General features: G+C 40.0%; 1 protein-coding gene across 1 annotated transcript in view; it reads left to right on the top strand.

Moving 5' to 3' along the window:
• Positions 1-25,962, top strand: part of SPOCK3 (SPARC (osteonectin), cwcv and kazal like domains proteoglycan 3) — a 433,446-nt gene that overhangs the window by 137,664 nt on the left and 269,820 nt on the right. Inside the window, exon 3 of the mRNA XM_059926189.1 lies at positions 65-110. Within this exon, the coding sequence (XP_059782172.1) occupies positions 65-110 (46 nt within the window). The remainder of the gene's footprint in view (positions 1-64; positions 111-25,962) is intronic.

Raw genomic sequence — 25,962 nt, 5'->3', positions numbered from 1 at the left:
TTTATATGAATCTTTACATTTTAATTACTCATAGACACTCAATTCACATTATTTTTCTCCTTAGGATGATTATTTCCGCACTTGGAGTCCAGGAAAGGCCTTCGATGGGGGTAAGAATGTCATTATTTTAAAATAAATGTTTCACATGTTTGCGATCACTGAACTTTAAACATGATATTATTGCCTGGTTAGATTTTAAAATACTAAATAGGAGAGCTTAGATGAATGGAAAAAATTCATGCCATAATTATTTTCACTTCAGAATATTATAGTTAGAGATAAGTTACTTAGGTATCGTGATTTGTCAAGGTGTCTCTCATTTTTAGAATCATATCTGATTTGTCTGATTTAGGCTTCTGAACTTTACTGTGTCCATTCTTATCAGTTGATACAAGTCACTTCATCCAGTTCTCAGATATATTCAAGTACCTTCACTAGGAAAGAGATTTATTTTTGCAGAATTTCAAAACAAATGGCTTTGCTGTCTAATTTTCAGTAAATAAAAGCTTTCCTTTAAAATGGAGCAGACTGGTAAATAGACTCAGCTGGTGTCTTAGTAAGACCCAAAAGGAAAACTCTTGTATTGAAAAACTGTACCCGCAGTTTGTAGTCTTGTTTGGTCCCCTTGAGACGGAGGGCAGGACACACACACGGGGCAGGAAGCCCTTCCCTGGGTGCAGGAGATGCCCAATCTCAATGCAGTCATAATTATGTAAGTAAACAGATTTCTTTACCAAACTGTACACTATTAGAACCAGACTCTTCCTTTTAAAGTTTGAAACAAAAGAAATTTCTACTTTACATCGGCTATAGTGACCTTACATAACATGGTATCCATGAAGCAGTATTATTTAAAAGTAGAAGTTGTTTTTTTAAATGAGCCATACTATACCATTAAAGGAAGCTTTACAGTATTGTGCTGTGTTTCCTAATATTTGGGATGAACGCTACCTCAGCCAGCCTCTGAGTGGGGGCCAGCTGGGATGGACAAGGAATTGTGGTCAACATAGAAATTAACCTTCAGTCGGAAACAGCCATTCACATCCTGCCCCTCCTGTAACATTACTTTCTTTGTTCCTTACTTCACGTGATTTCACTGTTATTATCCAGTGTGTTAATTTGTGAGATTTACATAAAAATGATTTTGATTTGGTTACTGTAAGTCAAGCGAAAGGCACTAAAAGAGAGGCAGTGAAAAAATACAGGCAAATATGCTTCACATCATTACACTTTGCAGATATTGTGTTTACAAATTGAAGGTTTGTGGTAACCCTGCATTCAACAAGTCTATTGGCGCCAGTTTTCCAAAAACATTTGCTCACTTCCTGTGTTGTGTCACATTTTGGTCATTCTCACCTTATTTCAAACTTTTTCATTATTGTTATATTTATTATGGTGATCTGTGATCAGGGATCTTTGGTGTTACTACTGTAATTGTATTGAGGTGTCACGAACACCCAAATAAGACAATAAATGTAATAAATGTTGTGTGTTTGGACTCCTCCACCGACCAACCTTCCCTCCATCTCTCTCCCTCTCCTCGGGCCTCCATATTCCCTGAGACAGAGCAATACTGAAATTAGGCCAATTAATAACCTACACTGGCCTCTAAGTGTTCAAGTGAAAAGAAGAGTCACAAGTCTCTCAGTGTAAATCAAAAGCTAGAAATGATGAAGCCCAGTGAGGAAGGTATGTCATTGGTGGGAATGTAAATTGGTGCAGCCACTACGGAGAACGGTATGGAAGGTCCTTAAAAATCTAAAAATAGAGCTACCATATGATCCAGCAATCCCACTCCTGGGCATATGTCCTGAGAAAACCATAATCCAAAAAGATACATGCACCCCAATGTTCATTGCAGCACTATTTACGATAGCCAAGACATGGAAGCAACATACATGTCCATCGACAGAGGAATGGATAAAGAAGATGTGGTACGTATATACAATGGAATATTACTCAGCCATAAAAAAGAATGAAATAATGCCACTTGCAGCAACATGGATGGACCTAGAGATTGTCATACTGAGTGAAGTAAGTCAGACAGAGAAAGACAAATAGATCATATGATATCCCTTATATGTGGAATCTACAAAAAAGATACAAATGAACTTATTTACAAAACAGATATAGACTCACAGACTTAGAAAACAAACTTATGGTTACCAAAGGGAAAAGGGTGAGGGGAGGGATAAATTTGGAGTTTGGGATTAACATATATACACAGATAACCAACAAGGACCTACTGTATAGCACAGGGAACCATACTCAGTGTCTTGTGATAACCTATAATGGAAAAGAATCTAGAAAAGAATATATATATATATATATAATATATATGCACATATATATATATATTCAGCCATACATATATGGCTGAATCACTTTTCTGTACACCTGAAACTAACACAACATTGTGAATAAACTACAGTTCAATAGAGATTAAAAAAAAAAAAAAAAGCAAGCCGAGATAGGCCAAAAACAGTGAGCCAAGTTCTGAGAGCAAAGGAAAAGTTCTTGAAGGAAATTAAGTGCTGCTCCAGTGAACACATGAATGCTAAGAAAGCGAAACAGCCTTCTTGCTGACATGGAGAAAATTCTAGTGGCTGAATAGAAGATCAAACCAGCTACAACATTTCCTAAACCAAAGCCTCATCCAGAGCCAGGCCCCACTCTCTTCATTTCTGTAAAGGCTGAAAGAGGTGAGGAAGCTGTAGAAGAAGAGTTTCAAGCGAGCAGAGGTTGGTTCATGATGTTGAAGGAGAGAAGCTGTCTGTCTCCATAACATAAAAGTGCAGAGTGAAGCAGCGAGGGGTGATGTAGAAGCTTTAGCAGGTTATCCAGAAGATCTAGCTGAGATAATTAATGAAGGTGGCCACACTAAACAACAGATTTTCAGTGTAGACGAAATATCCATTGTATATATGTAATATATGTATATATATTATATATATATCATAACATAAAAGTGCAGAGTGAAGCAGTGAGGTGTGATGTAGAAGCTTTAGCAAGTTATCCAGAAGATCTAGCTGAGATAATTAATGAAGGTGGCCACACTAAACAACAGATTTTCAGTGTAGACAAAACAGCCTTCTGTTTTAAGAAGATGCCATCTAGGACTTTGATAGCTAGAGAGGAGAAGTCAATGCCTGGCTTCAGAGCTTCAACGGACAGGCTGAGCCTCTTGTTAGGGGCTAATGCAGCTGGTGACTTTAAGTTGAAGCCAATGCTCATTTACCGTTCTGAAAATCCCATAATTAAGAATTATGCTAAATATACTCTGCCTGTGCTCTATACATGGAACCACAAAGCCTGGATGCAACACATCTGTTTACAGTATGCTTTACTGAATATTATAAGCCCACTGTTGAGACCTGCTGCTCAAAAAAAAAAAAAAAAAAAAGAATCCTTTCAGAATGTTACTGCTCGTTGACAAGGCACCTGGTCACCCAAAGCTCTGATGGAGATGTACAGTGAGATTAATGTCGTTTTCATATCTGCTGTGCTGACACAGCATCTATTCTGCAACCCATGGATCAAAGAGGAACATTATGATTCATGGGAAGAGCTTAAAATACCAACTTTAACAGGAGTTTGGAAGAATTGATTCTAACCCTCATGGATGACTCGGAGGGGTTCAAGATTACAGTGGAGGAAGGAACTGCAGATGCGGTGGAAACAGCAGGAGAACTAGAGTTAGGAGTGGAGCCTGAGGATGTGCCTGAATTGCTACAATCTCAGGATCAAACCTTAATGGATGAGGAGCCGCTTCTTATGGGAGAGCGAAGAAAGTGGTTTCTTGAGACGGATCTGCTCCTTCTGAAGACGCTGTGAAGACTGCTGAAATGACAGCATTTAGAAGGTTTAGAATATGACAAAAACTTAGTCGTAGAGCAGCAGGGTTTGAGAAGACTGCCTCCAATTTTGAAAGAAGTTCTCCTCTGGGTAAAATGCTATCAAACAGCATTCATGCTACAGAGAAGTCATTCATGAAGGGAAGAGTCAGTTGATTCGGCAAACTTCCTTGTTGTCTTATTTTTAAAAACTGCTGCAACCGCCCCAGGCTTCTGCAACCATCACCCTGATCAGTCGGCAGCCACCAACATCCAGGCAAGACCCTCCGCCAGCAAGAATATCATAACTCACTGAAGGCTCATAGGATGGTTAGCATTCTGTAGCAAAAAAGTATTTTTAATTAGGGTACGTGCATTGTTTTTTTTAGACATGATGCACAGTTAATAGGCTACAGTATAGTGTAAACATAACTTTTATATATTTTAAATATCTTACATATAAAATATATTTTATATTTTTCTTTTTAATTTTATATTAAAAAATTCATGTGACTCGCTTTATTGCAATATTTGCTTTATTGTGGTTGTCTGGGACCGGTCCCACCATCTCTGAGGTGTGCCTGCAAGGAAATGCAGACTGAGGTATCTGTGCATGCTTTCTTGGGAAATGAATTTTTATTGTGGAATCATAAACCTTGAAAAATTGGAGTTATCTGTGAAACGGATGTTAACACTTAAATTTGCCATACTTGATGTAGCCAATGACAAATAAGATGCTTTGTTTTTCTCATTTGTGTGTGTGACTATGTGTTGCACTGCAATTTATCTCATTTAAAAAGAAAAAGAGATCGTTATAGAGAGGCTTCCAAATCCTGAGGTACTGGTAAGACTGATGTACTTTACTATTTGAAGAAGTTTTTAACCTAATAACTTGTCAAAATACCATATTTATCAAGCAGAGAGTAGCTCAGGCATGATGATAGCTAATGTTTGTAAAGTGTCTTGTATGCAGTCACTGTTCTAAGTATTCAGTATATGAGTTACATTAGTTCATTAATCTTCACGGTCACCCTGCCGGGTGGATGGGGAAGGTGAGGCCTGAGGCATTGAAGGTCCTGCCAAGGTCATATTCCTACAAAGTGGCACCTGGCCTTGGGTCCAGGCAGTGTGACCCCTGCACCCCATTTCCTGATTGCTAGGAGGTGCTGTCACTCGTATGGTAGCACTAAGATGAAATAATGGCATATGAATGGACTTTTGAAGGTTGTGCTTTAAGAATAAGTATTTACTTGACTGAGCTTAGACATATTGCTGTTAGCTTTGTTTCTGTATTTAAAATGATATTTTGTACACTGTCAGGTTTTGATTGATTGAACATATAGTTGATAAATATACATGGGAAAGTTTTGTATTCAAAAAATAAGAAAGACGGGGAAAATTAGTTTGAGCTGCATGTATTTTTTTCTATTTTGTTTTTTTTGTGTTGAGTCAAATTAACCAACCCATTTGCAGACCATAGTGAGGAGTGAGAAAAATCATCCTGTTCTCATCTGGCTTTGAATAAGATAGATAGTGTCATCATTGGGCTAGAATAGATGCTTGAAATATGTTAATTTCTAATGCTTCTTGTTCTTTCTGATGAAGGAATTTTCCATTAAGGATCATTTTCAAAATGATTGCGTTGTTGAACATAATTCAGAATACTTTTTATGAGTGTTTTAAATTTTAATATATCACATTTTCCATTGGCTTATGGACATCAATATCATATCAATATAAATTGATTTTCCCCAGTATCTTTACTGGGGGTCTTGCATATTTCTAAAAAGTTCAAAGAAAGATTTACGTTCGCATATAACATTTTTCTGATAATGTTTGTATAATTTTTACCATATTCATTTAAAATTATATTTAACTTCCATTTCTATCATGTTCCACAAAATATGCAAAAATAGCACTAATTTAAATGTTACTTAATATTTCATAATAGTAATGGCATAATTTCTGAGCACAAAGCTCCTCTTTATGTGTATCCATAGATGTACCCACACATACATACACAACACGGATACATAGTTACACACTCAACAAACACACATGTTGGCACCTGCAAACTTGCCTCTAGGTAAAAATCAACTGATTGTTCACATATAGCTTATTTGACTTCCGGTTTTGCTGTGACATTTTCCATTTCATGTGAGTTTCTTTTTTTAATTAATCAGAACATTCCCACTTATTTTAAACCACTAAAATAGTAAGAGTTTTGGAAAAAATATAATGGTTTTAAATGAATTAAAGTAAAACTATTTTGGTGATAGTGAACTTGCTTTAGAAGTAAAAGAAAGTATACTGATGCCATAAATAAATTGCTTTTGATTTCTCTACCTAGAATTTCCTGTGCCATTACTTCATTAGTTGACACAACATAAATTGCCTGAAAAATAGTTTTAACGAGGACGTGCACCTTCTTGAACATGGCATGAAAATTCTGTGTTTGCCATGAGAAACTGAAGGGGTAGTTCAGGAATGAACCTAGAGGGGCAACATGATAAGCATTTTAAATAATTTAATAAATGCCTCAGATAAATATGCTGTAGATTTAAAATATAGTCACTTTTTTCCTTTTCACTACATTCTTCCTGCCTTGTTTTTGGTTGGGGGTTAATTTGGGTAATAGCTAAGTTGCTGAAATGTTTAGCCTTCGTTCTTGAGAGTTGTTTAGAGAATTTGCTTGTCCCGAAGTGCTGTGTCTCTAAGGATCACCTTTTATCCCAAAGTTTTTTTCTCCAGCCTTTGATATCTAGGAGCCCCGAGATGAAAGAGATTCAGGCTAGATGTGTTTTCTATATTTCCCCAGTTTTACCTTCCAGACCAGCTGAGACCCCTCCACTTGGTCCTTACGGTGCGATGAATTACATAAAGAAGCTGAATTTAATAGATCCGGAGATCTCAGGCAGATCAGTTTCCCTGTTATTGATGTGTTTCCCCTGCTGGTGCAGATTACCAGGGATGTGGAATTAGGGCAGGAGTGTAGCTGTGCTTCCATCAGCATCTGTCTGTCACCGCAGTTTCGTGCTGTGCTCTGTTTCTGAGCCTGGCCCTCTCTGGGAAGGGCAGCTTGACTCCTACTGGCTGCTTAAGTTGTATTTAAATTAAACACACGTTCCTGAAGAGGTGATGGGCTAGGACACCATTCCTAACCGCCAGCCGCTCAAAATCTAGCTGCGGGAGATAAGCGTGGGCAGCTAGCTCAGTGTCTGCATGAGCCATCCTTGCCTGGGAGTGGGGGGCTGAGAAGAAGACTTAGTTGTACACTTATCCACTGCTTCTGTCTTTCCAGGAGCAGGTCTCAGAACTTACCCGACTCCCCTAATTTCTCCTACTCATTTGCAAAGCATCTCACATATTCCCACAGTCACAGCCTCAGGTATCCTCTGCAACCCGCCTCTGGCTGCAAAGGGAAAGCTGTGGAGGCTTCACATGGAGCTTTTTCCCCCTCAGTGAACAGAGCTGTTGAGTATTATGGCCGTAATTATTTCTGAAATTGAAGAAGACTTGTGTTTGGGAAAATACACCCCCAAACTCATCTTTCCCTTCTTAAAATGCACCCCCATATTCTCGAAGGTGCATGTATGTGGTGACACCTGTAGGAATTGTCTCTCTCCCAGATGCCTTTAACTTTCACTTGTTCCACGAGGATAATTTTTTCATGTTCTGAGAAGATGTTGGTTGGTGGTCTGGACCACAGGCTGGGCTGCCCTGCTTCCCAGCAGAGGCTTACTGGTCCCCGATGCTATTTAGTTCATGGGCTGGGGTATTTGGGCACTTTTCTAGTAGAAAAATTGGTGTTCCCAGAATTGAAATTCAGTGGGGACAATATGCAAAGATGATTATATGATTACAATATTTTTAAATGCTTCCAATCATTTAAAAATGTAAATTCTGAACCGTTATTTGATCTGAACCTTTATTTGATCAACACACAAGAGTTGATTTCAGATTTTTTTATCACTTTGGACAGAGTACTTGTTAGGGTTTTCAAGGGCTAACTAATAACCATGCCTCTTACATCATATGTTAGTTATATCACACATGTTGGCAACCTTGGCTTATAGAACCCTCTGGAAAACCTGCAAAAAAACCTGTGTTCAACATAGAAACCAACAGGGCGTCTTCATTTACCCTGTGTCAGAGCATACAACTACACAGGACTTTGAAGTGAGAAAAGTACTTCCTCTCCCCATCCAATTTTGATTTCTTTATACAAGAATAGTATTTATTTTGTTTTATACCAAAATCTATAAAATATAGGAATCAAGAATCTTAGATTGTTTCATTCTATGTCAGATAGTGCCTTTTTTCTCCATAGACTAATAAAGATCTGGTCTGTGTTTTTAATTTATAAGATACAGTCAAGATTAATGGTACTTCATTTGGTTCGTATCACAGTAGACTGCATAGGTGGCAAGAAGGGAATTATATTTATTTCTTTTCAGTGACCTTATGTGTTAGTAAATTGTGAATCAGATTTTTAGAGCGAGGGATTGATCAAATTCACTTCAAAGGTATTCTATTCTGATGCATAAGAAATAATATCTTTATCTCAAACCTTGTTAATCTAACCTACTAATAAGATTGTGAAGGTTGAAAAACATTAGAGATATACAGGAAATGATACTTAAGCAGGAATCCTCCCCTGGATAAAGGAGTGATTTTCAGTCCTGCCTCACATGAGAATTACTAAGCACCCAGTTAAAATGCAGCTGCCTGGGCTCGATCCCTGAATGTTTGATTTAATTTATCTGGGACAGATTTGGGGCGCTTCCTGTGTGTTTGTGTGTGTGTTTTAATTCTTAAAATTGTGATAAAATATACATAACGTAAAATTTACTGCTTTACACATTTTAAGTGTATAGTTCACTGTTATTAAATACATTCACACAGTTGCGTAACCATCACCACCATCCATCTCCAGAATATTTTCATCTTCCCAAACTGAAACTTTGACCCCGTTACACAGTCACTCCCCATCCCACCCCCCCAGCCCTTGGTCTCCACCATCTACTTTCTATCTCTATTATTTGACTCCTCTAAGGCCCTCGTGTAAGCGGAATCATGCAGGCCTGGTCTGTCCTTTTGTGACTGACATTTCACTTAGTGTCACGTCCTCAAGGTTCACCCACGTTGTAGCACGTGTCAGAATTCCTTTCCTTTTTGGGGCTGAATAGTGTTCTGTTGTATTATGTACGTGCCACATTTTGTTAATCCATTGATTCATTCATGGACACTTGGGTTGCTTCCCCACTTCGGTTATTGTGAAAATGCAGCTCTGAACATTAGCATACAAATATCTGTTTCAATGTCTGCTTTCAATTCCTTTGAGTATGTACCCAGAATTGGAATTGCTGGATCTTGTAGTAATTCCATGGGTAATTATTTGAGGAACCATCATACTATTCTCCAGAGCAGCTGTATCATTTTACATTCCCACCAGCAATGCAGAAGAGTTCCAATTTCTCCACATCTTCACCAACATTTGTTATTTTGTTTTTTTTTAAAACAATATCCCTCCTGATGGATATGTATATATTTCCGCTTTAAGTTCTACAGTTTATTATTTTATGCAGATACAGTTGAGAATCACAGGGTACAAGTAATGACATCAAAATAACTCCTCTCATTTCCTTATTCTGTTCTGCACTACTGAGAAGTTTATGGTCAAAACAGCTGTTCTTTTGAAGGCAATCAAAAATGTCAGGGGATTTTAAATCACCTCTTCGCCTTTTCAGAGCTGGTGCTAGAAGCAGGTGCAAAGGAGTTTGAGAATGGATTGTGGGAATCAAGAAACCCCCAAAGCTAGAATCATAGTTTCCAGTGAACAAGCACTGCCTATGTGTCAGCCTTAAAAAGTAGATACATTCTTTACGAGAAGTTGGTAAAGGTAACAAAGCTAGTAGGCATAGCTGGGTCTGAAGTCTCCTGTTAGTGGGTTTGAGGCCTTTTCTCTTTCTAGTCTTGTATGCATGTGTTCTGTTTCTCAACTCAGATGTATTTTTTATGAAAAGACATGGTAGGGATTGAAACCGCAGGATGTGTGGGCAGGCGTGGGAGGGGGGGTCCGAGGAGCTTAGGTTCTTTATGTCTGGGTGCAGAAAGAATTCAGCCAGAGGCAAAGTGATAGGTAAGAAGTGATTTATTAGTGTAGGACGCTCGTGAGAAATGCCGGCAAGCAATCCAGTGCTGCCCCTAGAATTTAGTGGGCTAAATATTTATCATCGAAGGAAAAGTGGGGAGGGAGAGAAGACCACCTTCTTCCTCATTCTTGAGTAGACATCAAGCTTCCATCATCATCTCCTCCTCCACACCAGGTGGGGGAGTTTTCTTGTCCCTACATGGTCAAGCCAGGACTGTCATGGCACTATTTAAATTAGGAGAAGGGTGGTAACGTATGCTAAAATATGGTAAATCCTCTCAGGTTTTGGTATAATGTCACCTTTTCCTTTATTTTTGTTTTTAAGGTGCACAGAGGAGCGTGTCTAGGAAATATTAACTTACTGAGCTCACTGGGCAGGATGTGGGTTTCAGTGCACCATGGTTTTATTGTCTGGGGGCAGGTCTCGTGCTTCTGTTGCTTGGTTTTGTTGTTAAGCAAGCCTGCTTTCTTGAGTGATCATTAACTCACAGGGTTTCCCATGCTTTTTTCTCTACTTACGATCCCCTAGTGGGCTTAACTATTTAATCACCTACTTTGTCCCTTTACTCTGTCCCTATCAGGATGACACAGCCATAGCTAGCGATCATCCAGTATACATGGTACCCTGTTTAGAATTGCTCCACTACCAAGGAAGGGAGGTGTTTGTAACTTGTGTTCTAATTTTAGAATAGAGGAATATAGATTTTTAAACTCACTTATGTAATTATTATCCAACAAGTGCAAGGATTTTTGCAGTGGGTGTATTTCCATTTCTTGGGAGCAATTACAGCATATCTGCAAGGCAAGAAAATGTTTTAACGACATAAGAAAGCCTTTGTGGAATACTTTCTTGGAAGTACTTTTCCTTGAAATCTCTTGACCACGATTCCCACCTCACTTCCTTACAAGCACTGGAGGAAAGAAGTACACGTGTTGGGAATTCCTGGGAATTCCCTGGCGGTCCAGTGGTTAGGATTCCGCTCTTTCACTGCCAGGCGCCTGGGTTCGATTCCTGGTCAGTCGGGGAACTCAGATCCCACGTGTCGCGTGGCGTGGCCGAAACGAAAACAAAAAGTACATGTGTTCTTAGGTTATTGAAGTGTTGGCGTTGAAACTCAGAGGTGCCTGTGCCCCGTCACTAACACAGCTGAGGAATGCCTGCATCTCAGGGAGCCTGGGGTCCAGCCTGGACTCAGACTTTCTCCTCAGATGTGCCAAGCAGGCATTTACTATGTGAAGGCAGCTTCTTAAGTTAAACAAACATTTTTTTTCCTTATGTCCAACTTGGGGTCCTATATTCGTGATCGAGAGCGAATAAATTCATTCTTCTACATGAAAATTATTGGAATATTAGAAACTAACCAATATGATACTCTTTTTAGGAGCTTTTGTTTAATGAATCACTTTTTAAATTAATGAATATCTTATGTTATTATTTTTTTATAAATTTATTTTTATTTTATTTATTTATTTATGGCTGCATTGGGTCTTTGTTGCTGCGCATGGGCTTTATTTATTTTTGGCTGCGTTGGGTCTTTGTTGCTGTGCATGGGCTTTCTCTAGTTGCAGCGAGCGGGGGATACTCTTCCTTGTGGTGAGCAGGCTTCTCATTGTGGTGCCTTCTCTTGTTGTGGAGCACGGGCTCTAGGTGCGCGGGCTTCAGTAGTTGTGGCACGTGGGCTCAGTAGTTGTGGCTCGCGGCTCTAGAGCACAGGCTCAGTAGTTGTGGCACGTGGGCTCAGTAGTTGTGGCTCACGGCTCTAGAGCACAGGCTCAGTAGTTGTGGCACGTGGGCTCAGTAGTTGTGGCTCACGGCTCTAGAGCACAGGCTCAGTAGTTGTGGCTCACGGGCTCAGTAGTTGTGGCACGTGGGCTCAGTAGTTGTGGCTCGTGGGCTCTAGAGCGCGGGCTCAGTAATTGTGGCACATGGGCTCAGTAGTTGTGGCTTGTGGGCTTTAGAACGCAGGCTCAGTAGTTGTGGTGCACAGACTTAGTTGCTACACGGCATGTGGGATCTTCCCGGACCAGGGCTCGAACCCATATCCCTTGCATTGGCAGGCGGGTTCTTAACCACTGCGCCACCAGGGAAGCCCCATAATGAATATTTTAGATGAGAATCCTCGGCTGCTCATCACGAGACCCTGGAATGTCATGGTCACGGTTGCTTCTAGTTCTGACATTTCACAAATATTTTATATAAATTTTTTATAGATCACTAATTTTGCTCCTTTGCCCCAGACTTTATATTTTCCTCTTTCCTCAGCATGTTTCTTGGTGACTTTGCCCAGGGGCCCCTGAGGTGCTGAGATAAATGGCCAGTTGTGGGGAATGTTTGCTTGGGCCACCGAGACGTGAACTAGAGTCACAGCTGAGGAATGCTGGCTACTTACCTCGTGCCAGACACAGCCATTCTACAGGTGTCTTCCTCTGATTAAAACAAAAATTAGGAACAAATTCTAATTCAAAAAGTTGTGAAACTGAATGAAAAACCTGTAAAACCTATACACACAGTAATATAAGATGTTTAGAATTTTTCCTTCTCTCTCTCTCTCATATTTCTTTTGAAAAAAATTAGTAAACTTTTACTACTTTTATTTATTTGAAAACAATATTCTTGCCCTGACATGAAGTATTTGTCTGTTCTATAGTATTTTTTAATAGCTAGAGTGGTCACAGAAATTCTTGGGCTTCATACCCTTGAACAATAATTATTTTGAGAGATGTTGTGAAAAATTTTCTTCCTTGACAAGTTTAGGGTAATGATATTGGGTTGAGCAGTGTTCCTTATTATATTAAGCAGCATACATTACAATGTGTAATTAATAAGATGAAATCAATTAGGCTTATAAGTACCATTTATGGAGTAGTAAAAAGGAGTATACACCCTGGATTCAGTTATTAAAACAATTTTCTACAGCATAAAAGATAGCCTTTTTAAGAGAGTAACATTGAAACGCCCTCCCCCCTTTAATAATTACTTTTCCTTTTTTAATTTTAAATAATCTGATCAAAAAACATACCTTCTTGATTGTGGTCATGGTATTAAAAAGAATTATCAGTGTTTCACCTGTAAAGCCTGGAAATTTATTTCTGTTCCTGTTTAAAGAGGTGAGAAGGTCTGAACAGAAAGATACTCTTTTAAGCGCGGTTTATTACATTTTTTAAAAACAGACTTTATTTTTCAGAGCAATTTTAAGTTCACAGCAAAGTTGAGCACAAGGGCCAGAGATTTAGCACAAGCCCCCTGCCCCCCCCCCCCCGCCACAGGCACAGTCTCCCATCAACATCCCCACCAGACAGTACATTTGTTACACTTGATGAACCTGCATAGACACATCACGTCACCCAGCGTCCATAGTTTACATTACGGCTCACTTTAGCTGTTGTACCTTCTGTGGGTTTGGGCAACTGTGTAATGACAGGTATCCACCGTTACAGTATCATACAGAGTATATTCAGTGCCCTAAAAGCCCTCTGTGCTCTGCCTGTTCATCCTTCCCTTCCCACATCCCCTGCAACCACTGATCTCTTTACTGTCTCCATAGTTTTACCTATGGAGAGTGATAGCCCATTTTTTTTTAACACTGAATAATATCCCATTGTCTGGATGGACCGCAGTTTATTTATCCATCACCTACTGAAGGACATCTTGTTTGCGCCCACATTTTGTCCATTATGAATAAAGTCGCTATAAACATCTGTGCGCAGGTTTTTGTGTGGATGTAAATTTTCAACTCAGTTGGGTTACTACCAAGGACTGCGATTGCTAGATCATAGGGTAATAGTATGTTTATTTTTGTAAGAAACCGCCAACTGTCCTCCAAAGTGGCTGCACTGTTTTGCATTCCTACCAGCAGTGATGGGAGTTGCTTTTTCTCCACATCCTCGGGGCTCTTGTTTGCATAACTCACTTGCCCCTTAGGTGTTTCAGCCTGTAACCCTTATAAAGCATCTGGGACTAAAGTTGGTCAACTAGAATTTCCATTTTATCTTGAAATTCTGTGTATATATTCAGAACCACTTAATTATTTTTGAAGGTATGATAGTGCAAGTCTTTTCAACCACAAGAAGTATTTATTATTTTACTTTATGGAGGATATTTTCAGTATGAAATGCCCTTAATTATGCAGTACTTTTCTTCCCACGTATTAATGAGATATATTGGTGATCAAGGGTGTTGTAATCAGACCACTCGTCAGACCCACCCTGGGAGTGTTTTATATACGAGTGCGTGAGCCCCACCTCCACCCTGCCCATCATCAGCCCTGTGCCTGGGTCCCTGGACTTTCTACCCGTCACAGAAACCAACATACTTGTCTGTCCCAGACCTGTTCGTGCTTAAGTGAAAGACAGTTACATAACTTCCTGTTCTATTCCTTGTTTTGTTCTGTTAATGCAGCGTTCTGTAAGCAGTAATATTTGGGGCTATTTATTACTACGTTCGACATATCTAATTAAAGGAATGAATAAAAGTCTACTGAGTGGAAGGAAGGAATTTTGAGGATAATTTTGTCTTGTTCAAATACAAGCAGATGAATTTGTCTGTTCAACCCGGGACTCATTATTGGGGAAGTCATGTTATTTGTGTTGAACTTATAATTTACATGTGCCCTTTTCTTTATTGACAGTAATTTGGCTTCTTTTTAGAGAATTTTCCTAGCATTTTCACACGTTTCATTTGACCCTCACACACAGAAAAATCCTTTCAAAATTTGTAAGGGGTGTAAGACTGTTGCTAATTCTAACACATGAAGAAACTGGGCATAATTTACTTTTTGATTTGCTCAAATTACACAAATAGTGATAAAAGCAATTGACCTTAGAATCCTGAAATACTAATCCTATGATTTTCCAAGATATCCTGTAGCCTCTGTTAATTCATTAGTGGTTTAATAGTAATGGCTTAGTAGCAAAATAACCTGCCTATTTATGTAGCTCATTTTTTTAAAGCATAATTTTCATGAGAGGAACACCTCGTACACCAGGAGTATTTAGCCATTATCTCACTCAATTCTCACACCAACTCCCATTTTTTCATTTATTTTTATTGGAGTCTAGTTGATTTACAATGTTGTGTTAGTTTCAGGTGTACAGCAAAGTGAATCAGTTATACATATACATATATCCACTCATTTTTAGATTCTTTGCCCATATAGGTCATTACAGAGTATTGAGTAGAGTTCCCTGTGCTTTACAGTAGGTCCTTATTAGTTATCTATTTTATGTATACTAGTGTGTATATGTCAATCCCAATCTCTCAATTTATCCGTTTCACCTCTTATCCCCTTAGTAACCATAAGTTTGTTTTCTACATCTGTGGCTCTATTTCTGTTTTGTAAATAAGTTCATCTGTACCGTTTCCATTTTTATTGATTTTATTTTGCCCTCATTTTTATTCTTCTCATTGTTCCAATTACAAAGAGAAAGAAAATTGATGCCCAATGAATGAGAGTAGTTTGCCTGTGATGATACAGCTGTTTGGAATAAGATCAGAATTCACGTCTATCGCTTTGGATTCTGAGGCGTCTCTGATTCAGGACCTGGGCCAGCTCCTGCGCCAGGCCTGGCTGGTCCCTGGTCGTTCACTCCAAACTCAAGTTACAGCTCATAAGGAAGCTGCTGTTGCCACTGGAAAAAGGACTGAGTTATTTCCACTCACTTAACTTTGTACAAATCACTTAATCAAACTCATTTGGCTTCTGATTTCTGATTTCCAAAATGATGAGTTTGCCAGGAATGATCTCTAAGCCTCCCTTCAGCGCCGAAGTTCTCTTTCTTGTGTTTTCTAAGTCCTATGAATGGCAGGTTGATGCATGAGTCTTTGAATATAAATGTTGATACATTGTAACACTTTCTTCTGTCAATAATTTTCACTCGTATTATTTTTAAAAGAGCAGTGATTTCTCATTGGAAGGGTGAATTTAATTTTAAAGAGAAATTTGCAAAATGATATTTTAGGATAATATTTGGGAAAAGTTAGTAACTTTATCAAACTTATTTTAAAATACTTTATCCTCATACGTATAGCTGGCTAATTATCAAACAATAAGTATGAGGTCTGTAATATTTTACAGTTTTCATATACATCCTAATTTGAGGCTAATGAAATTTTGTATGATTGGAAGAATGGGGCTTCTGACCTTACAGCCACTTAATAAGAAAGGTCGGGGCTTGGCGGAAGTTGTAGTAATGAAATGTTATGCTAACCATTGATATTAAGTGACACATCTCAGACTTATGTCACATCACCTAGTCCTGTGACTCCTGCTACTACTTTTAACCATCATTGTAAAGATGAGCTAATTACTGCCATACTGCAGTGGAGTTGGTTGTGTTTCTAGTTAAGGCCAGAACACTTAGAAACTAAGATAAATTTTAATGCAGGATAGGTGACAACGGGTTTGAAGTTTCAAAGTGGCATTTAATGCAGGATAGGAGACAGCATGATTTCAGGAAAATTTTGTGGGCTTGGGAATCAGAGAGGATGAAGTTTGAGTCTGAGCCTTACTACTTATTTGCTCTGCAAGCTTGGAAAAATTAATTAACCCAAGGCCAAAAGTAATGTTTGCAGATTAACCTTTAACTTAAGCCCTGAAGGCTTCCAAGAGATAGTTAATAAAGAGGTAGGGGAAGAGGAGGGATGGGAAAACTCAGGCTGTCTATCATTTAAGATCAAGGCATCTTAACTGTTGACACGACATCGTATTCTATGTTAAGAAAATTCACACGCTTTTAAAATGATTTCACAAGCACACTTAAAATATGCATGAAACCTTTGATTCTAAAGTGCTAAGAATTCCTATCAAGAAAAGAACTAATGAACATACGGATTTCCACTTGGCACTCTATGATGTGAACGTTTTGAGCACTACTTCTGACTAAATGGAGGTCGGAACCTATCCCCTACTCATTTAAAATTGAAAACAGGAGGAAAATAGAGACGAATTATATATATTCTGCTAAATGTTAATCCTGGAGATAACATTTTTATATTAATTAGGCTTGATTACTAGTTATTTAAGTACTGTTGTCTCTTATAAGGTCAGGGTCAGGGTTATGGTTTGAATGATGTCCCCCCAAAAAGATACATTAAAGTCCTGACCACCCCACCCCCATGCCTCTGTATGTGACCTTATTTGAAAATAGGGTCTTTGCAGATGTCATCAGACTTTTAAAGATGAGATCATACTGGTTTAGGATGAGCCCTAGCCCAGAACGGCTGGTATCCTTACAAGAAGAGGAGAAGAGAGACAGACACAGGAGGAGAAGGGGAGTGACAGGGAGGTGGAGATTAGAGTTGTGCTGGAGAAGGATTGTCACCACCTCAGGGACCGGGACAGCAGCTGGGAACGGATCCCCACTGAGCACAGGGACGAAACCACGCCGCCCACGCCTGGATCTCACCCTCCAAGCTCCAGAAACGTGAGAGAATATATTCCTGTTCTTTTTAAGTCACCCAGTTTGCAGTAGTTTGTTCGGGCAGCCCTGGGAAGCCAATAGAGTCAGTCGTATCAAAATGATGTTTCAACAGTTCCTATAATCACTAAACATTCCACTGTATAAGTGTGAGAGCTTGATGTACAAATAAACACAGACTAATGTCTTCCTTTGATCTACATGTTAAAAATAGTATATGTTGATAATAACTCTTAATACATTCATTTTAAATTATGTAACATTTTATATAGAGTGTGTGTGTATTAGATGAATATTCTTGCTTAAGCAGCACCCATTTTTCTGGCTTCAGCACCTGAGTTTCTTCTGGAAAAGCATACCTCACTCCTTCTCTGAGACCACAGGTCTGGGTGCGCTGGTCCTGACCCAGACCTGACCCGGGAGGGGCTCCCTGCCCTGCTGGCCTCAGCAGCGAGTTGAAGGATGAGAACGTGACCCAAACCAGTCCAGTTCAGTCCTGGGATATACAGGGGAGTTAAAGGGAGGGGGAGCTGTCCCTTTGCAGGTGCAGCTGTTTAACGTGACGTAGCTTTGGAGAGAACCAGAGCCACGTCGGCAGGAGCCCCAGACGTAGGTGTGCCTCGTTACAAGGGGGAGCAGGTGGGACCCCTTCTTGAACCTACAGTTTGGACCCTACCTCCAGCCACGTCTGACGTGAGCTGTAAGAGATTCCTGTAACTTTTCTATCTTTGGCTAAGCCAGTTCTAGTCAATCTCTCTTATGTAGTATCCTAACTGTATAGAAATAGTATCTAGAGCCGAGTTGTAAGCAATCCTAGAGTGTTTATGGAGGTTGGGACTAGGCAGAGGGACTCCCAGCCCTTGTGTAAGAAGCTGTCATTCCTGCTTTGTTGCAGGAATGCCCTGTTATGACCCTCGGGTCTCAGAACATGTGCCTGTGAAGCTGGTCCTTTTGGGAACCTGCTAGGTACCTGGGCTTTTTTCTTGAAAATTCTGTATGTTGGTATCGTATATAACTGCATTTTTCCTGAAGCTTTACTACATATTTCTGTACTGGTCTTGTCATTGTATCAGCAGCTTCAAAGCAAAAACAAACATTAAAAAAAGACTTGGAAAGTCTTTGACCTTCTTGAAAACTAAAAATTCACTTTATGTAACTATATTTGGAGAGGTTCAGGAAAATATTTAATTTAATAAAGTTACGTCAAACTAAGTAGTGGGTATGAACCTGAGATCGTCCTCAGAGGTCAAAGCCACGTCCTCCTGTTACGTTAGCTGTTGCGGGTGACACGTCATCTATGGTGGCTTCTTTGTTTCTCCTCCGTTTGGCCCGTCACTGGAGTGTCGGGTGCCGCCTGGGAGCCCAAGCTTGTGAATTCGGAGCGTGAACTCGCAGGCAGTGAGCTAACCTGGGCGGCCATGCTGCACAAAGCTCCTGAAGAGGTGGGACAGTGTTGGTGTGAAATCTTGGATGTGGGTAATTTAAATGAACCACAGCCAGTATCTTTACTTTCTTCCCTGTTTTGATGACGACGATTCTCCTCAGTGAGGGGCCCCCTCAGCGGCCATGGTCCCAAATCTTCAACCCAACAGTGTTGTCTGTAAAATGCATAATTTAGAAACCTACGTTTTCACCCTGTGTTACCACTTCATCATGGTCAAGCCCTTTCAGGCAGTAAGAATAAAACAGAGAACTAGACCCAAACTCATCCAGGGAGAAATAAACATTCCAGGTGACCTCTGAGACAAAAATCGCAAAATATTGCATCAGTGTGGGTCTCTCAGAATTTGCATCAATGTGGGTCTCTCAGAATTTGCATCAATGTGGGTCTCTCAGAATTTGCATCAATGTGGGTCTCTCAGAATTTGCATCAGTGTGGGTCTCTCAGAATTTGCATCAATGTGGGTCTCTCAGAATTTGCATCAGTGTGGGTCTCTCCGAATTTACATCAATGTGGGTCTCTCAGAATGCTCTGGTTGTTGACCTAACAGGTAACAGGGCAGCCATACCTCTCCTCCATCAGATGTTTTCAGTGTAAGACCATAGAAATCTAGAAAGCCATATTGATTTTCATTAGAATATAGAATGGTGTCAATATGTGACTTTATAACTTTGCTCACCGTTAGTTGTAGATTTTCATCATAAAGGACAGTATTTGGCAGAGAAGGTTTAAAGAAGGATATGAATAGACCCTTCCATTCAAGAAGTTCTGTATTTCAGAGGACAGCACTTTATCACACGTCTCTTATTTGAGAGTCTACTGAATAATAATCAAAATCATCCCAAATAACTGTCAGCAAAAATATTTTAAGGTGATTTTTTGTATTTTCTTCTGTGCCTGGTTTACAGCAGAACTGAAAGGTATTTTCAGTTGAACTGTGCCTCAGCACAAGACTGTACCAGGGACAGAAGGAAAGAAACAAGGTCAAGAAGAGATTGCCTTGAAGGAGCAGGAACTCCCAGACTCTTGGGTGTGTCCCATGTAACTTAGAGAACAAAAGCAGATGAAGATAACTGAGGCCAGACCATCAGAATTCAAAGGCCAGGGAAATACACCGACATATCGTCTAGGCACACCAAACACAACTCAGGTAGGTCAGGCAAGTGTGCGTCTTATTAGGAATGTCATGTTCTGTCCGTGGGTAACCACATCAGTAGGGGGAGTCTAATTTAAGTTTTTTGGCAAGATAACATTAAATAGTCTTTCATAAACATTTAAGATGTGAGGATGAAAAACAGGATTATATTGTTGGGGGTTTTGTTGCCGAAGCCCAAATAGGATGTTTATCTTTAATGATTGTGTCTATGCTGTGATGAAGACTTCAGTTCAGGTCCTGGCTGGTAAGGGATGGGGGTGGTGTCCCCGTTCAAACAGAGGACCTCTAGCCTTGGAAACAGCGATGAAGATGTGACTGAACTCGGCAAGTCTGGCTCAAGAGCCGGGAAACTGGGAGGAGCCTGCCAGCAGGCATTGTGGCGGGAAAGGAGACAGAGAACTAGTTACCAGGACTAAGGAAGCTACAGACCAGGTTTCAGGGCCAGAGAGCAGCCTGACACCGCAGGAGAGATACACCGCAGGAGAGATACACCGCAGGAGGCGGGTCTGCAGAGCGAGTGGCTTTGGTCCATCCACCTCCCTGTTAAACGGGGACTCTTTAATTTCCTTCTGCAAAGGAAGGGGGTCCTGTTGGGACTTGTCTCATACTCTAGGAGATTATCCATCTATCTATCTAATCATCTATCTATCTATCCACCTATCTATCTATCATCTATCATCTGTCTATCATCTATCATCTCTCTCTATCACTATATCTCTTTATCTGTCTATCCTATTTATCTATCTATCATGTATGTATCTATCTACCTATCTCTATATCTATCATCTATGTATGTATCTACCTATTTCTATATCTATCTACGTATCTATATGTTTATGTATGTATATGATGATATACATGTATATCTCTCATCATCTCTTACGTTATTTCCTCTGCTCTCATGACACTGAAACCTGCCCGCTTTCAGACATCGCCCTTCAGTCCACATATGGGGTCACACTTAGGTGTCGTGATAACCATATAGAAATAATGAAAGCCATAAAGCAAAACAAAAACAAACCAAAAATGTGCCCGTATGTCAGGTCTGTGCGGTCACAGTCTGTAGAAGAAATAGCATTTTTCTGCCTTAAGACTTCACCCCTGTTGTGTTTTCCTTCTCTTTGGAGGTGATCTAAGTGTGAATTGGACAAAGTCAGCTCTCTCTTGTTCGCTAATCACTATAGTCTACTTCTATTTTAAACTGATCCTGAATAAGTTCCTATCAAGTTTAAACTAATTTATGGAAACAGTATATTTTATCAATGATAGATGTTAATTTGAGAACTAATACATTACTCGAAATATACTTAAGTACGAATGTATTTGTTGACAAAATAATTGCCTGATACGAAAAGAGTCTCAAGATTTTAAAACTGCGTGGAGATAAATTTTTATTCAAAAAAGACTTTATTTCACTATGACTTTTATTCCACTATGAAAATGACGTCATTGTTGATTAGTTCAAAATATCTATGCCCTTTCAAGTACATTTAGCATTGCTTTATACGCAGATATATAAGTGGCAGTCATTTTTCTGGCTAGAGCACCACTAGTTTAAGTTAATGGAAATTCTCACAGATACAGATCTCAGAGGCCATGCTTTATCTTTAGTAAAAGTTTGCTATTGGGGGTGCACGTGTGAGAGCTATAGTTTTAATCACAGAACATGGCTCGTCTTGCTGAGCTGATAGAAGGGAATTGTCACCATACTGCTGAGTTACACTCCTCACGGCAGCCCTGTTTTTCATTAGGTGGTGACATGGCCCTCAAGCTGTGCTTTCAGACCTTATCTCCATCTTTCAATTAAGCAAAAGACATTCATTGTCTCCTGCTGAGAAATACAGGGTCGGCTTTTTTATCAGTTATTCCTTTCCATGCCTACTTTCTTTGGTTTTCAGCAGTTTCTTTTTGTTGTTTTTTTATAAATAAACCTTGGGTATTTGGATTCAAATTTTATCCCTAAATTTCTCAGTTTATTATCTTGCTTGAGAATGACTTTTTGGACATGAAAACTAATAAATATTATTTTATATACATAGAATTAAAAATTTTGTCCCCTATTTCTAGGTTGGCTACACTTTTATTTAAGCTTTCTAGAATTCCAGAGAATTCAGAGGGTTTTCAGAATCTGGAAATCTTTTTGTTCCAATATTCAGATTCTTTCTGAAACTTATTTGTTATAAAGACATTTCAGAAAGAAGGTAGTGGCTACTCTGTTACTATTTATTTTCTCATGTTACATGTAATTTCCTGTGGACAGAAGGGAATTCTGAAGTCAGGAGTATATGACAAACATAATAATTTATTATTCAGTGAAACACTTATTGTGATAAAACAGCTGATGAATTTGAAGTGCGATAATCAGAAGAAAGAAGAGGGTTGGTTGTAATTTTATCGAGGAGAATCTTCATCCAGTGAATTCACATGGAGAATTGAGACAGTTTATGGATAGCGGCACCTTCAGTAAGTTCATACAGATGTTTCTGGTACCTGGGCAGAGGCAGGCAAGGATGCAGCCTTAGCATCCTTAAGCATCCTGGGAGGGGCTGTGCCTTGTGTAGACTCACCATGGACCTACCTGCCTTGTTATCCACTGACTCAGCGTAATTCTTTCCCTATATTTCAGGGGATGTATGTCACTCAATTTTGCTTTCACTTACTGTCTTCAGATGAGCAAAGACTCCTCCCTCACAGGACGTGTGAAGATTAGATAGTCTTTCTGGGGCGGTGAGGATGGTACTTAGTCCACAGGAAACACTTAACAGTAACAACAGCAGTAATGATGCCTAATAACATGTTATTAGGTAAGTATAGCTTCTTGGCTCACAATTTTAAAGAACGAATGTACATTTTTTGTTTTCCCAAACATGATGTTACCTTGAGCATTTATTTAAAAATATAAACCCTTAAAAATGCCCAAAGGTAAATTAGTTCTAGTCAAGGATTCCTTTTAGTTTTGAAAAGTCGTGTGTTAATGCTCGGCCCTGCTGATTTCCTGCTGATAAATTAGTGGTCATGTTTCTTGCGATGGTGATGTCATGATACCATGATATTATGACTAACATCTCTGCCAATGGCTTTGAGCTAAATTAAATCACAGCGGTGATAATGCAGCCCTGCTGAGTATCTGTGCTGAGCTTGAGCAGTTGAGAAATAAAACCATTAGTCGTAATTGAAGAATTCGGGTTTCTCTGTAGTAGTTTTTCGCAGGAAACTAAAGAGGATGAGTCCAAATTGGCCCAAAATCACACGATAATCACTCCTTATTGGCTCATTAGCATCTTAAGAGATAATGACAGTGGAGACCTTTAGTGTGCTTTCCAGAACCTAAATAGAAATGCAACTCATAATTTTTCGAGTTGGAGACAGAACAAAATGTCATTAAAGTCAGGCTCTTTTCTTCTCAGCTTTTTTATGTTGCTGTTGTTGTTGTTTCCTACGATAGTTAAGAAAATTGAGTTGAAATAAACCCGTGTGTCTTGGTAGAACACCTGTATCCCTTCTTTGTGGAGCTGGTCTTACCTGTGAGCACGCCTCCTGTCTGTGTCAGGTCTCAGCCATGAGCTACAAGCCTTGACTGGGCATGTAGCACCCACAGAGGTGGATGCACGATGTTCCGTGTGACCTTAGGAATCACACAGGACAGTTACATGACTTTACTGACGTTGAAGCCAGAGTTCAGCGGTGTTATAACCTGTGAGGCTGGCGGACTTCCAGCCCTGGGTCCCGTCCTCCAGTTCTCCTTTCCTGCCAGTGACAGCTGGCGTGCCCACCAGCATTGCCACCTGCACCTTTGCCTCTGAAACACCAGCTGGTAATTGAGCTTCTTTATAGTCAATAATTAAGGCATGTGCAAAAATTGGACACTTCATGTTTACTTCACATACCTGCTCCCCCCCGCCCCGCCCCTCAAAAAATGCCCTAAAATCTTGACTTTATTTAATGGCGGTGGATTTCTTGTTTCTCAGGCTTGTAAGTTGGGACTGTTTCAGCCTCTTCCTCTTCTTCATTCAGATTCTCTCTTAATTTGTTGAAGTAAATCAGCAGCTGCTCCTGCTGTGGTGAGTTTATGTACGTTGTGACCTTTAGTGTCAAGCAGAATCAACCCTGGCTGAGCTGAGCACGGAGGTAATGGCTAGAGCGAGAAGTAGCGTCGTCTGGATCCTGTGCTGGTCCAGATGACAAATCCCGAGGAACTAGATCTCATGGGTAGGTCCAGGTCTCACGTTCACTCCGTGACTGAGGTGTTTAGGCCCTGTCACTGGAGCAGAAGCATGTTGAGGTGATGGGGGGCGAACCTGAGAGGGAGGCAGGCCTGTGACAGGAGGAGGGTGGCTCAGGAAGGGAGGTTCCACACCTGTTTTCTTCCTGTTGCTCCGTCCCCGGGCGATCACACTCTGCTCCAGGCTTGGTCTTTGCTTCTAGACTTCCTTTACTCTGCCCTTCAGTCCACAGGAGGTGGGCGGCATCCTACGACAGAGCTTCAGTTTCATGAACTAAACGTCTCTTCTCCCATCTCCACACTTTCTCTTCACCGTGCGTGGCTTTGTGGTAGGTGAGCCGTTCACCACTTACATCATTGATATTGGGATGTGTCCGTCAACACTTTGATCCCAGAACATGTGACGTTTAGGACCTTACATTGCTCTTAGAGAATAAAATATGTTAGTCAAGTGAAGGAGTATTTGTGTTTGCAGAAGATAATGAATAATAAAGGAGACTTATTCTCTTTGTCCTCAACACATGTGAATATCCCTTTACTGAAATAGCTCAGCCATATAATAAAACAATTCATAATAGACTATAATACATGTAGGGTTTATTCTATTCATGTTGTCTTTTCTCATATCTGTAATATAGTACCCTGTGACAGGCTAGGACTCAATCACTATGAAAATATTATTAGACCAGATGTTTTATTAATTGGATGCTATTCATCTGAGTATAAAAATATAGGAATTTGTCTTAACATTAAGGTGAAGATTAAACTCAAATTAATTAACTTCTGATGAACTTTACTTTTTAAGTTTAGTTTGTAGATTATGCCTCAGAGATATTATGATATGGTAAGTAAAATATGAAGAAGGGAAAATAGGAAAGCTACAGTCTCGTTGAACTCAGGACCAGCAGAGCAGACAGCCTGGGCTGTGGGTTCAGGTCTGACCCAGTACAGAGGCGACCAGCAGCTCCGCTTACCGGGCGATGGTTAAAAGTGCTCTTGCAGGGAACCCTGTGTAAGAAGCAGGAGTAATGTTTGCAAACAGCAACTTCCTGAAGGCAGCTCCCGCTCACGTAAAGCTGTGGGCTAGAGCAGGAGGGAGACTCATGTGCAGGGTTGGGACCGACCTCTCCGGGCTGTAAGCTCAGTGACTAGATAAGTGATATCAGCAGCAGGGCTTCTGGATGGAACTTGGACCTGTTTTGATCCCAGTTCTTGTTTGGGAGCCTCAAAGGCCCAAATGCAAACAGCCCCTCAAAGCATGGAGGGACGCAGGGAAGGAGACAGAGAGGAGAGAGATTGTTCTGGTCAAGATGAGCCTTCAAATCAAAGTTGTAAAAGACACGAGGGAAAATAAAGCAGAGAAACATTAATAAAGGTAATTAGCAGGATGGGAAAAATTAACACTAACTACGTATTGAAGGACCTATTTCAAGAGAAGAATCAAATTAAATTCTGGCAATTGAGTAGGATGAGTAACTTAAGTGCTAATAAACTCCAAGTGTTAACTTCCGAGTGTACATGGTAAACCCCAGCATAAGACAGATGGGGGCCAAAAACGTTGAAGCAGTTAAAATGTCCATTTTGCATCATGTAAGCTCAGAAACTTCCAGGCAAGTCTGTGTGTCCTGTTGTCCCTGGGCCCATCCGTGCCTTCCAAAATTATCTTCGTTTGTGCTGTCGTGTGGGTCCCTGGTGGTGGTCTTTGACCTGTCTCTGTAGGGTTGTGGAACATTCTGGCCA

Source organism: Balaenoptera ricei, chromosome 6, assembly GCF_028023285.1.
Source record: "Balaenoptera ricei isolate mBalRic1 chromosome 6, mBalRic1.hap2, whole genome shotgun sequence".
In the NCBI taxonomy this organism is placed as follows: Eukaryota; Metazoa; Chordata; class Mammalia; order Artiodactyla; family Balaenopteridae; genus Balaenoptera; species Balaenoptera ricei.
Note: the sequence above shows the minus strand (reverse complement) of the source record. Positions and strands in the feature narration are given on the sequence as shown.